Source organism: Herpailurus yagouaroundi, unplaced genomic scaffold (assembly GCF_014898765.1).
Source record: "Herpailurus yagouaroundi ecotype Mexico unplaced genomic scaffold, PumYag 187, whole genome shotgun sequence".
NCBI lineage: Eukaryota > Metazoa > Chordata > Mammalia > Carnivora > Felidae > Herpailurus > Herpailurus yagouaroundi.
Genome location: NW_024412418.1, coordinates 30,075,803 through 30,089,158, shown reverse-complemented (window position 1 = coordinate 30,089,158; position 13,356 = coordinate 30,075,803). Strand labels below are relative to the sequence as shown.

The 13,356-nt window shown below is 34.9% G+C and overlaps 1 protein-coding gene across 1 annotated transcript in view; it reads left to right on the top strand.

Moving 5' to 3' along the window:
* The window catches only part of PRMT3 (protein arginine methyltransferase 3), a 146,587-nt gene that overhangs the window by 126,554 nt on the left and 6,677 nt on the right, over positions 1-13,356 (top strand). The window contains exons 14-15 of the mRNA XM_040495627.1: positions 4,027-4,077; positions 4,272-4,359. Of these exons, the coding sequence (XP_040351561.1) occupies positions 4,027-4,077; positions 4,272-4,359 (139 nt within the window). The remainder of the gene's footprint in view (positions 1-4,026; positions 4,078-4,271; positions 4,360-13,356) is intronic.

The following is a 13,356-nucleotide window of genomic DNA, read 5'->3' as shown; positions in this document are numbered from 1 at the left end:
CCAAGCAGGTTCCACATGGTCAGCATGGAGCCTGACATTGGCCTTAAACCCACGAACTGTGAGATCACGACCCAAGCCGAAATCAAAAGTTAGACATCTAACCTGATTAAGCCACCCAGGCGCCCCTAGATTTCATTCTTTTTTATGGCAGAGTAATATTCTGTTGTAAATATACACATCCTTTTTATCCATTCATCTGTTGATGGACATTTTAGGTTCCTTCCATATCTTGGCTATTGTAAATAATGCTGCAGTAACCACAGGTGCATATATCTTTTCAAATTAATATTTTGTTTTCATGGGTAAATACCCAGTAGTGGAATTACTGAATCATATAGTATTTCTATTTTTAACTTTTTGAAGAACTTCCGTATTGTTTTCCACAGTGTCTGCACTAGTTTACATTCCCACCAGCAGAGCACAAGGGTTCCTTTTTCTTCACACTGCCATCAACACTTACTATTTCTTGTGTTTTTTATTCTAGCGATTTTGACAGATGTAAGGTAGTATTTCATTTTGATTTTGATACCAAAGTTTTAAATTTCCATTATATTAGTTTCTGCCTGTGTGTGATGCTTAAAAAGCCTTCTTCAGTTGCAGATTTTATAAACACTTATATATGTTGGTGTAATTTTACTCTTCCTCCTTCTAACCCCAACCCCCTGCCCTGGTCTTTTTGATTACATAAGCATACATGGGAAAAAATGCTACCAGATGATACAATTTTGCCTTAAATAATCATAAGTATTTTAAAGGAATTCAGGGGGAAAGGTAGTCTTTTGTATTTACCCAGCTATTTATCATTTCTATTGCTTTTCTGTTATTTTTGATGTTTCCGGTTTCCTCCCCGTACTGTTGCTCATTAGCCTGAAGAACTGCCTTATTTAACATGTCTTCTGAAAACTCCTTTGGCAATGAATTCTTTTAGTTTTCCTTTACTAGAAAATGTGTTTATTTTGCCTTCATTTCTGAAGGATAATTTTGCCAGATAAAGAATGTTTAAAAGTCTTTCCTGCTGCAATATTTTTTTCTTTTCAATCTGAATTTCCAGTTACATATATGTTAGATACACGGGTCCCTGACACTCTTGCATTTTTTTTTTAATCTTTTTCCCCATTTTTTTCCCTTTTTTGAGACAGAGAGAGGGAAAGCACACGAGCAGTGGAGGGCCAGAGGGAGGGAGAGAGAGAGAGAGAGAGAGAGAGAGAGAGAGAGAATGAATCCCAATTGGGATTCTCTCACAAGATCATGACCTGAGCCAGAATCAAGAGTTGGACACTTAACCAACTGAACCACCCAGGCACCCCCACCTCTGGTTTTTCAAATTAGATACTTTCTATTGATCGGTCCTCAAATTCACTGATTTTTTTTTTTTTTTTCCTCTGTAATCTCCATTCTGCAATTCAGTCCAGGGAGTTTGTTTCAGTTTTTTCATTTTTTAATTTAAAATTTTTATTTTGGTTGGGGTTTTTGGGGGGGGGGGGGGGGGTTCTATTTCTCTACTGAGAATTCCTGTTTTTCACTTCCATTTCAGTGTATTTTCTATAACCTCATTTCTATTCCTTCAAAACAGCATAGTTACAATTCCTGCCTTAAGATCTTTGTCTCCTGGGACTCAGGGTCATCTCAGAGTTGGCATCTTTTCTCTTGAAAGTTAGCTACATTTTCCTGGTTCTTTGTATGTTGAGTAATTTTGGATTATGTTCTAGATGTGCATGCTATGCTGTGTGTAATCTCAGTCATGTTATAATCATCTGGAAAATAGTGTTTGGTGTAAGCAGGCAATCATACCAGTTAAAGTCAAAACATGAATTCTGTCAACAATGCCTGGGTAGATGGTGGTTCACATCTCAGTTTTATTCTCTGAACATTGGCTGTGCTGTTTTGGGTCTCTCCTGCACATAAGCTGTTCAGGGATCGTCTGACTTGTACAGGTTTTTCAAATCTTTGTTTTGTTCTCTAGATCTTTACCTGTTTGTTGACTTAAGGTTTTCCCATGCACATTTTATTCAGAGTTAATCCTGAGACCTGTGCTAGTGATTCAGGTTTTAGTTCCATTCCCTCAGCCTTTGTTATGTTGATTTGGATCTAGCCTGCATAGTTCAGAGGTTAGGTTGAAACTTCTATAGGTTCATGCATAGAATTAATTAGAGGATCCTCTCCTCCCCTATACATAGCTCACATTCTTCATTTTTTTTGGAGTCTAAAATTATGAGTTCTAAGTTTAGTTATTCATTGATTTCATAAAGTGTCCCAACTACAGAAGAAGACTAGCTATATTTAGGAAACTGAAGACTGAAAATTTTAATTAAAATTTATTGAGAATCTGTTATCTAACACACTTGTTCTAGGTAAGGGGCACAGCAGTATGAGTTACACATAGGCTTTCCTCTTAAATGGTTTGCAGTCTGGTAGGACAACTAACTATAATATGGTAAGTACTGTGTATAATAAGCACATTCTCTCAGCAAATATTTACTGTGTACTATGGGCCAGGCACTGCTGTAGGGACTAAGGATACAGTGGTGAACAAGACTGGCATACAGGAATAAATTTAAGAAAACACTTGAACTAACCTGTGGAGGAAATCAACTGAAGAAAGTTATGTTTTAGATGTGTTCTGATTAACTGCATAGTTTTCTATACTAACTTGTATTTGAGTACCATATTGCTTTATTTATATCTATTTGACAGAATTATAAATAGTATTTTGATTCCCTCTTGGTATCTAAAATATAATGAACCTCAACATTGAATAGTGAGCTGGTTTTGGACCCAGTTCATATTAACCTTACAGACCAATAAATTAACTTCACATTCTCAACAAAAGCAGCAGGATACACAAATTATCTTTATTAGTGATTTTTTAGTAATCAGTGTCCTGTTTTTAACACTTTATAAGCTTTTTTTAATGCCGGTTTTAAAAATAGATTATGCTAGGTCTATTAATGAAAGAAAAACAAATGGTATCAATTAAATTTTAAATAAAAAGAAATGAAAAATATATATTTATCTGAATAATCATCTTTTAGAGACCTCTTTATACTATTGCAGTAACCCTTAGAGTTATTTCAGAGGTTCTCCTTTGGGTATATGCTTAAACATAAGTTTTACTTGAATACTATTACATGTTTTATCATCAGAAAAAAAAGTGACATTTAAAAATTCCATTGATTTCATCATAAAAATAGTCATAGTACTTTAAGATTGGATGCACAAGATCAGAAGAAATTAAATGAGATCTTTGTATAAAAGAGTATGTTTAAATTACGTTTATTGCTGTGTAACAAACCACCCTAAAACTGAGTGCCTTGACATCACAGTCATTTGGATTTATTTGTGTATGATTCTGCAATCTAGACTGTACTTATCTACTATTTCTTCTGCCGGCCCCTCCTCGGGTCCCTCATGCTGCTGCAGTTGTCTGGTTTGACTGGAGCGAAAAGGGTCCGAGATGGCTCAACTTGTTCAGCAGCCTCCTTGGGACAGTGGGTCAGCTAGGGGCCGATTGAGCCTTCTTCCTTCGTGTAATCTCTCACCTTTCAGTAGTCTACCACAGTCATTTCTGTAATCAAACATGTGTTGATTATTTGATTAGCCTTGTTGCCCTTCTTATTATATTGTTTCTGTGGGGAAAAGTCAAATTACGTTACTTTATTTTTACATGTAACTTCTTTTACGGGAAAAATAGTGACCTATCATAAGTTTAAGAAGTATCTAGTCTTTGAAATGGATTCTTTGCTAAGTTTGTTTTGTTTTGTTTGTTTGTTTTTAAGAGTATGTGAACGGAGGAGGGGACAGAGCGGGAGAGAGAATCTCAAGCAGGCTCCACGCTCAGTGAGGAGCCTGACACAGGGCTCATTCCCGCTACCCTGGGATCACAACCTGAGCTGAAGTTAAGGGTCGGACGGTCAACCAACTGAGCCACCCAGGCTCCCCTCTTTTTGCCAAGTCTTGAAAGACTGAATAATTATTATGTCATGTAATTAGTTTAATAATTATTTATATCTCTTTTCTTAAAAACAGGCAATTGCTGGCTACTTCGATATATATTTTGAGAAGAATTGTCACAAGAGGGTAAGTATCCTGAGTTTTCTCGTAAGAATTAATTATGTGAAATACATTTATTTTATTTGTGTGCCCCCAGGTGTTTGATCATAAGCATTTTGATGTTGTAAGCAATTGGAGCTTGTATTTGATGTCGTAGATTAATGTAGCATGATATTAAAAATCTTGTACTTCATCAGTACTTTTGAACTCTACCAATGCAGGTTGTGTTCTCCACGGGCCCCCAGAGTGCCAAAACACACTGGAAACAAACAGTATTTCTACTGGAAAAGCCATTTTCAGTGAAAGCAGGTGAGAAGTAATAGTAAAAGGGGAGAAATGTCTTATTCATTTTGAAGTTAACAATATCCCTTCATTCCGCACAATTTTTTGTGTGCCCACTGTATTTAAGTAACAACAGATCTAAGATAAGATGTTCTCAGAGCTACATGAATTTTAGATGGCATGTTATTTCATTAAAGTAGTAATTTAAAGAAAACTCTTATTTAAATCTAGTTCCCACCATTTAAAATGTATGTGACTTACTATGTGGCTTTTGAATACCACAAATAATTCAGAAAACGTTTCTTTAAGCAATAAGTAGTATTTCCTAAGTTGCAACTATAACTAAAAATATTTTCGTTTCCAAAGTGACTAAAGAGAAGTATCACCAACAGAGGTGAAGTATAAATTAAAGAGAATGCCATTCAGTAGTTATTGTATTCAATATATATGTTTAGAATGCTCTCCACTGTCATCACCTGCTCAAATCTTAAAGGTTCAAGGACTGGTCCAATTCTACATTCTTTTGTTTTACACCTCATTGATTTTTCACTTAGATGAGCACCTATAGTTCTGATACACCTACACCCTTAACTCCACAAGTTCGAATTTGATTATAGAATCTTTTTTTTTTATTTAAATTACTCATTACATATAAGTTGTCCTGTCCCACTTTCACTGAAACCTTCCTGACTATCTTCTTCCTTCGTGTACAGAGCTGAATGTACAACTAACTGTACATACAGAGCTGTACGTACAACTAACTTTGATGAAAAGATACTCAACATCACTAGTAACTCAGGAGAGGCCAGGTAAAACTATGTAAAAGACTGTGTTTTAAACATCACTACAGGAAAAAACACATAAAATTTAACAATGCTGAGTGCTGACAATAATGCAGCCAAATGGAACTTTTAAACTCTTCTGCTGATAGTCACGATTGGTACAACTTTAGAGAACAGTTTGCTGCCATCAAGTGAAGTATAGATGTATAAGTATCCATCACTACAGCCAGTTTTCTTCCCTAGGCATGTATTCCGAAGGGTCTCCCCCACAACCTGTGTACAAGTATCTTGACAACAGTATGGTTTGTAGAAGTGAACAGTTGGAGGCAACCTTAATGTCCATTAACTGAAGATAAATATGGTAGTTACATACAATAAAATCTCTGTAATAAATCATATATGCGTGTCTGTCAGAAGCAACTTTAAACAAAAGAAGTTGCAGGATTCCTACAATGCACTGTTTATATGGAGCTTGAAAACATGTGAAACAATTATACATACACACACATAGTAAAAGTAAGAAGCAACACTTAAAAATGATAACTACGGAATTCAGTGAGTGGTCACTTCTGGGGAAAGGTAGAAGTAGGATCAGGGAAGGCTATAAAGAGGGTTCGGTGCCATATATCTGAATCATTCCTTTTAGAAATTGAGGGAACTGTGGGAGGATGGTAAGATTTGGCAAAGCCGAGTGTTGGGTCCCAGGTGGTCATTATATTGTTCTCTGTATGTTTAAAATACAATTTCATAAAATTCATTTCTAGCTTTGATTTCATTGTTGATGCATAAATTGAATTTAGTAGATGCAAATAAACACTATTAGAGTAAAGCAGCACCTTGTTGCCCTGTTTTCACTTTAAGATCGCAATGATATGGAATTAACACCTTGATAGTATCATTTTCTCTTTCTCCAAAAAGCTTGAACACAGCAAAGCAAGTGAAGCAAGCACAAATGAAATTTTATTGCATTTTCTTTTTGTTTGTTTGGTTGGTTTTTATATACCTTTGGTATTTGGATGATATTTGGAAACTTGAAAATGTTGCTTTCTTCTTTACTGTAACCATTTTATTGTTTCAGTGCTAGAATTGTATTATTTTTTTTTTAAGTTTATTTATTCATTTTGAGAGAGAGAGACAGCACAAGTGGGAATGGGGCAGAGAGATTCCCAAGGAGGCGTCACACTGCCAGCGCAGAATCCAACATGGGGCTCAAACCCCAAACTGTGAGATCATGACCTCAGCTGAAACCAAGAGTCGGACTCTTAACTGACTGAGCCACCTGGGAACCCCTTAATGCTAGAATTTTAAATACAGTACTAATTCATTCATGTTTTAATCTTAGAGGAGATTTAAGATAATATTTTCATTTTCTCCTACCTAATTATAACAAAATATTATTTGATGTCTAGTGAAATTTTGAAATCCTAACTACGCTTTACCTAGTAATCCTTAGACTAATTGTTTCAGCTGTTTTAGAATACTATGAAGGAGGTGTGTGATTTTAATGTTTCCTTCTGGCACCATCTACATTCTATATTTCTTTCACTGCTATTGTATATGTACTTGTATTTAAATAAATAGTAGGGCCAATACATCAAAAATATTAGAATCCCCTTTTAAAGTACAACCGGGAAAGTCTTGAAAGGGAAATTTCAAAGTAATTAAAATGTGGTCATTTCAGCTATGGAAGTATAAAGGAAGAATTATACAAAGAAATATAACACTTTTTTTTTTTTTTTTAAACCCTGCTGAGCCTCTGGTGGTAGTACTCAATGAATAGAAGCTGGAAGTTGCAGGGCCAAGTACTAAAAAGGACACATTAATCAGAAAAAGAGCTCCAGAAATCTACACATGATGTCCCCTTCTGTTTTGGATGAGTACTAAGATGTATATGTGTAGGATGAAATGCCTGAGGTTAGGCAGAACATCTGGGGCAGCTGTGAACCAGACAGTTCCCAAAGTTTACAGGAGGCTGTTTAGGGTTTTGACTTTCAACCAGCAAGAGTGGGGAGTCCATAGCTTCATAGTGGAAATAAACTGTCCCTAGAATAAAGGCTAACCTGCATGCTCCTTAACAAAGCTTAAAAACAAGGCTTAAAAGAAAAAAACTGGACCCAAGTGACTTTAATGGCAACAAAGGAAAACAAAAAACTCAGACATTGCACAACATGAAATTCATCATGGCAAAAACTTTTCATCAGTGACTTTTCATCAATCAGAAAGACTTTGTTTTCTCATTTTTTTAATTTGGTAAAAGATAATTGACTATTTAAAGCAAAAATAATGTACTGTGGGTTTCAAAACATAGACTGAGGCACATGGGTGGCTCAGTCGAGCATTCATTTCTTGATTTCAGCTCAGGTCATGATCCCAGGATCGTGGGATCAAGCCCCACATCATGCTCTGTGCTGAGCATGGAGCCTGCTTAAGATTCTCATTCTTTTTCTGTCTCTCTCTTCCTCCCTCTCCCTCTGCCCCTCTCCCCCCTCTTGCTTTCTTTCTAAAAAAAAAAAAAATAATTTTAAAAACATGGAGACATAAAATGTATGGCAGTGATCAAAGACATTAATGAGAAAATGGAAATACATTAAGTTCCTACATGGTACATGAAGCAATTTAATGGTAAATTATGATAAATTAAATATGTACATTGTAAATGCCAGAGGAACAGATTGAAAATTTAAATTAAGCCACAAAATATAGCTAATAAGCTAGTAGTGAAGATAAAATGGAATTTTGAGAAAAAAGAAGATACAAACATAACCAGGTGGACCAATAAAAAACAAATGGTATGATGGTAGACTTAAATTCCAACATTAATAACTATATTAAAAATGAATGGTCTGCACACCCACACAATGGAATATTTTGAGTGCTAAAAAGAAATAAACTATCAAGCTATGAAATGATATGGAGGAATCTTAAATGCATATCACTAAGTGAAAGGAGCTAATCCGCAAAGGTTACCTACTGTGTGATTCCACCTATAGGACGTTTTGAAAAAAGCAAAACCACGGAGACAGTGAAAAGAACAGTGGTCACCGGGGACAAGGGATACAAATGAGTAGAGCACAGAGGATTTTTATGGCAGTGAAAATAAGCTCTTTCACTGAATGCAACTTCAATACCAGAATGCATGGAACAGCTACTTGACATCTCTGAAAAGTAAATAATAGCAGATAAATTGGAGAAGACCCGAATTCAGAGTACCCCGAAGTGGTGGTAAATATGTGATTTATTTGCTTCCAGTATCCCCCAGTCTGGACTCCAGACAGCCTGAAACCCAAAAGGAGGGCATTAGCACAGCAAGAACTCCCAACAGAGCCCTCTAACTCTAACTTAAGGAATGGGGAAAGGGTCTTCTAATTAATGCTCAGAGAGAATGGAGGAAATTCCTTTTTCTTTTCTATTTCTCTCTGTTCTCTCATACACCAACCCCCAGTTAACCCCACAGTAGTAGCAAAAGTAACAGTGGCAGCAACGGGGACCCAAAGACAACTTAAACTGTGGGGAACAGTAGGTAAATGAGTGCATATGGCTGTGCCCCATTAAATTTTATTTACAAAAACAGGAGGCCAGCCTCAAATCCATCTCCAGGTATAGATTGCTTCATTGCAAATTCTTCCAACCCTTAAAATAGAAATAATACCAATTCTACACAATGTCTTCCAGAAAGTAGAAGAGAATTAAGTTTATGAGGGCCTTGATACCAAAAACTAGATAAAAATTGTACAAGAAAATTAAACTACAGAGCAGTGTCTCTCATGAATATAGATGCACAAATTTTAAACAAAATACTAGCAAATTGAATCCAGCAATATATTTAAAAAAAAAAAAAAAAAAAAAACAGCACACTATGACCAAGTGGGATTTGGTCCAGGAATACAAGACTGATTTAATAATTTAATATTTTTTTAATACTTTAGAATCTTTTAATGCAGTCAACCATGCTAACCATCTAAAGAAGAAAAACCATATGGTCACATCAGTGGATGCAAAAAAAGCATTTGACAAAATTCAGTATCTATTCATGATAAATACTCGTACTAGAAATAAAAAGAGAACTTGCTGAATCTGATAAAAGGTGTCCACACAAAGTCCATAGCTAGCATCATACTGACTGGAGCAAGACTGAATGTTTTCCCTCTGTTTGGGATAGGGCAAGAATGTTCGCTCTCATCACTCCTATTCTCTTATTTTGGAGGTCTTAGCCAGTGCAATAAGGAAGGAAAAAAGAATTAAAAGCCCTTGGAAGGGAAGAAATTGAAGTGTCATTATTTACAGATAACATGATTATATACACAGAAAATTCCAAGGAATCTCCAAAAAAAACCTACCAGAATTAGTAAGTGAATTTAGCATGGTAGAAATTGATAGGCTGATTCTAAAATTTGTGTGCAAATCCAAAAGACCTAGAGTAGCCAAGCAATTTTCCAAAAATCATATTGGAATCCTTACACTATGTGATTTCTAAACTTACTAAAAAGTTATATTAAGCCAGACAGTAATGTATTATACTATAGATAGACGTAGACATTGATGTAACAAATAGAGAACCCAGAAATAGACCCACTTTTGTATAGTTAATTATATTTTTCCAAAGAGTCAGTCTAATTCAATGGGAAAATGATAATCTTTTCAAGAAGTGCTTAGAACTAAATATTTGTATAGGAAAAAAAATCTCATTGCTTACCTTATATAAAAACCAACTCTCTCTCTCTTTCATGGGTCATAAACCTAAATATAAAAGTGTAAAACTGCCAGATTTCTAGAAGATAACATAATCTTTGAGACTTGGAGTAGGCAAAAGTTCGCAAAGATGAGATAATGGTAAAACTCATTGAACTGCACATGTAAAATATGCACATTTTACTGTTTGTAAATTATGCCTTACTAAAGTTAATAATTAAACAAAAACCCTCACTGGATTGTCAATATCTCCAGGATAATATCCAAATTCCCTACCATGGCCCTTTACAATCTGACCATTTTTCATCATTTCCAGCCCTACTCTGTTACAGCCTCACATAATAAACACATCATATGCTCCAGCTCATATGATCTTAGACACATTGCTCATTTTTTTTTTAATTTTTTTTTTTAACGTTTATTTATTTTTGAGACAGAGAGAGACAGAGCATGAATGGGGGAGGGTCAGAGAGAGGGAGACACAGAATCTGAAACAGGCTCCAGGCTCTGAGCTGTCAGCACAGAGCCCGACGCGGGGCTCGAACTCACGGAGTGTGAGATCATGACCTGAGCCGAAGTCGGCCGCTTAACCAACTGAGCCACCCAGGCGCCCCACACATTGCTCATTTTTTAGCTAACTTTCTTTCTTAGTCCTTGTCTTGTCTAAGATAGTCTACCTAGAAAGCTGTTTTGACCTCTTTCACTTGATAAATTTCAATTTTCTCTTTATTGCCCAGCTTAGTTTTGTAAATCTTTACTCACTGTCCTCAGAAAATTAATTGCGGTCGGTCTTTGTTCTGCTAGATCATTTCATGCATACATCTGTGTTATCACATCTCAGTGTGCTGTGATAAAGGGTCCTCATAGAAGATGAGTTGTTTGTCTTTCTCCATTTTGATCTGATGTAGTATTTGCCATATTGTAAATATTCTGCAAAATATACAAATAAGTAGAGTAATATGCAGTGTCATTGAAATTTAATTTCCTCTAATCACCTTGGTGATATCATGCCAAAGGCATTTACTAACTTTTATTTGGTGGTCCCATTTTGTCAACTCTGATGTTCTTAAAAATTTCATCATACTATTGCCCTTGAATAGGCTGGTGTTCAAATTTGCCTTGGCATGACTGAAGAGTTCTCTATAGTTGGGTTTAGTTAAACTAAAAGTAGTTTTTGACTCATTATTCTGCTGTAAAATTATTAGATAAAATTAAATAAAGCCAAGAGTCTAATCAGAATGATTTACTATATATGTAAATCTTATCTTAGTGTCCAAAAAGTAATATAATATTTTTAAAATAAAAACATAAATATTCCTATAGAGTTATGCTGCCTAGATTGGGGGCGGGGGACGGTGGATGTCTTCAGTAATGGTAAATCTCATTCAGTAAATATCTTCAGTAAATGGTAAATGGTAATGGTAATTCTACCCTTCAGGGTAGCCTTGATATTTAGAAAGCAAGAAAAAGCATTGTGAATAGGGAATTTCTTAGATTAAGAATTGTACATTTGGCCAAAAGCAAAGTGGAACATAAAGTAATGAGCCTAATTTGTTTTATTTTGTTGTGTTTGTTTTTATTTTTTGTTTTTTGTTTTTATTTACAACCTGGATTTAAAAATAATTCAGAAAAAAAATGTTCTCAACATTTGAGCCCTTCCAGCATTCTGGGAGTAACAAACCAGCCTCCCAGAATAAATACTTTTAACACTTAGCTTTAAATTTTAAATTCACCATGTTTTTCCTCTTTGCTTTAATGTGCAGTTTTATTGTGCATTAAATGTACAGTACTTGTACATTTCACTGCCAATGATGGCACTGTTTACTTTTAAAATACAGATATTTTTCATGTAATTTGGCTTTGAAAACATGACTAAAATCAGTCTATTTATTTTTCTTTCTTTATATGTATCTAGTAAGCTTGATGATAGAAAAATCCATTTATTTTTTTCTTTCATTCTTTACCTCTAAGCTTTAATAGTGATAATAATGATTTTTAAGTTTTTCTCCTTTCTGGGGAAATGAAATTTCATTGCTCTAGAAGAAATTAATTTTAAAAAAACACAAGAACAGAATTGAAATGAAATCAATTTTGTTCCTTACTGAACGCAACACTGCTTTGTGGTTCTAATAGCCGTCTGCCGATGATAAAAACAAGGTGATACAGCTCAGCTTCACAGAGTGTCCTTTCCAGCTCTCACCACAGTATGCATGCTTAACAACATCAGTCATTTTATATCTATTTGACACTGATAAATGACTACGATCTATTCTCGTATTACAGCCACTGTCTTGGCACTTTTGTCAGGCCTAAACAATTGAAGGGAGTTCAGCAGTGTGAATTATGTATTTATTACCGTGACCCTTCGTGCTATTTAATTAACTTCAATAAGTGCTGTTTGCACCCTCATTTTGAACTTAAGATTATTAGAGAAATAGTTGTCTTGCTTGTATTTCATTTTAAGACATTAAAATTACCATATCAGCTTATAAGGCAGTTACTGTTAAGACTTTTTAATTATTCAGATGTTTTGTTTAATATTGATGCTTAAATTTTTTTGTGAAAATGTAACGAAGGTATCCATTACTAGTTTATTTTGACTTGTGCTAGATTTCTGAATTAAATGAAACAGCAGGACATGCAGTAAAAAGAAATAATTGCAGCAATACCTCATATATATCAACAAAACCACTCACAGGAATGCACAAAGGATTTTTTTGTGTGTGGTGATTAAGCATTTGAAATAATTGAGATAATACCCTTCATCACTGATAATCACTGAAATGCAAAACAAAGCAGGCAGATTCTGGGGGGTTGTTTATCTAAATAACAAAAATATTTTTATTGTTTTCTTTCACTCATTTTTTATTTGGTTTTTTTTTTTTAACGTTTATTTATTTTTGAAAGAGCATGAGCAGGGGAGGGGCAGGGAGAGAGGAAGACACAGAATCTGAAGCAGGCTCCAGGCTCTGACCTGTCAGCATAGAGCCCGACGCAGGGTTTGAACTCACAAACTGTGAGATCACGACCTGGGCCAAAGTTGGACACTTAGCTGACTGAGCCACCCAGGTTCCCCTTTTGTTTGGTTTCTCGTAAGACCTAGAGTTGATAAAGATGGCAGGAATGTAAAACTGGAATATACTTTATACCTTTTATGAAGGTTTTCCATTTCTGATCATTCTTCCTAAGGAATCAAATCAAAATTCACTTTAAGTATTTGTGATTCAAAGAAGTGAAAGTAATAGTGTTTTAAGTTGCTTTTCTTTCTTTAGAGTATCTTATTTTATAGAATTTTGTTTTTACTTTTATGTAATCAAATCTTCAAACTTTTCCTTTTCGTTTCTGACCGGCTTCTTATTGAAAAAGATTGTATTACTGTATTTACTGTGTACTAAATTGCGATAATGGATCTTTTGGTTTCTCTACTATATTCCATTTATCTATGAGTCACTTTATTCCTAAGTCACCACAGTTGTTAAACAGTTTTATTCTATAATTCACATATAATAAAAATTCACATATCTTTATTGTATACCTTGATGAGTTCTGACAA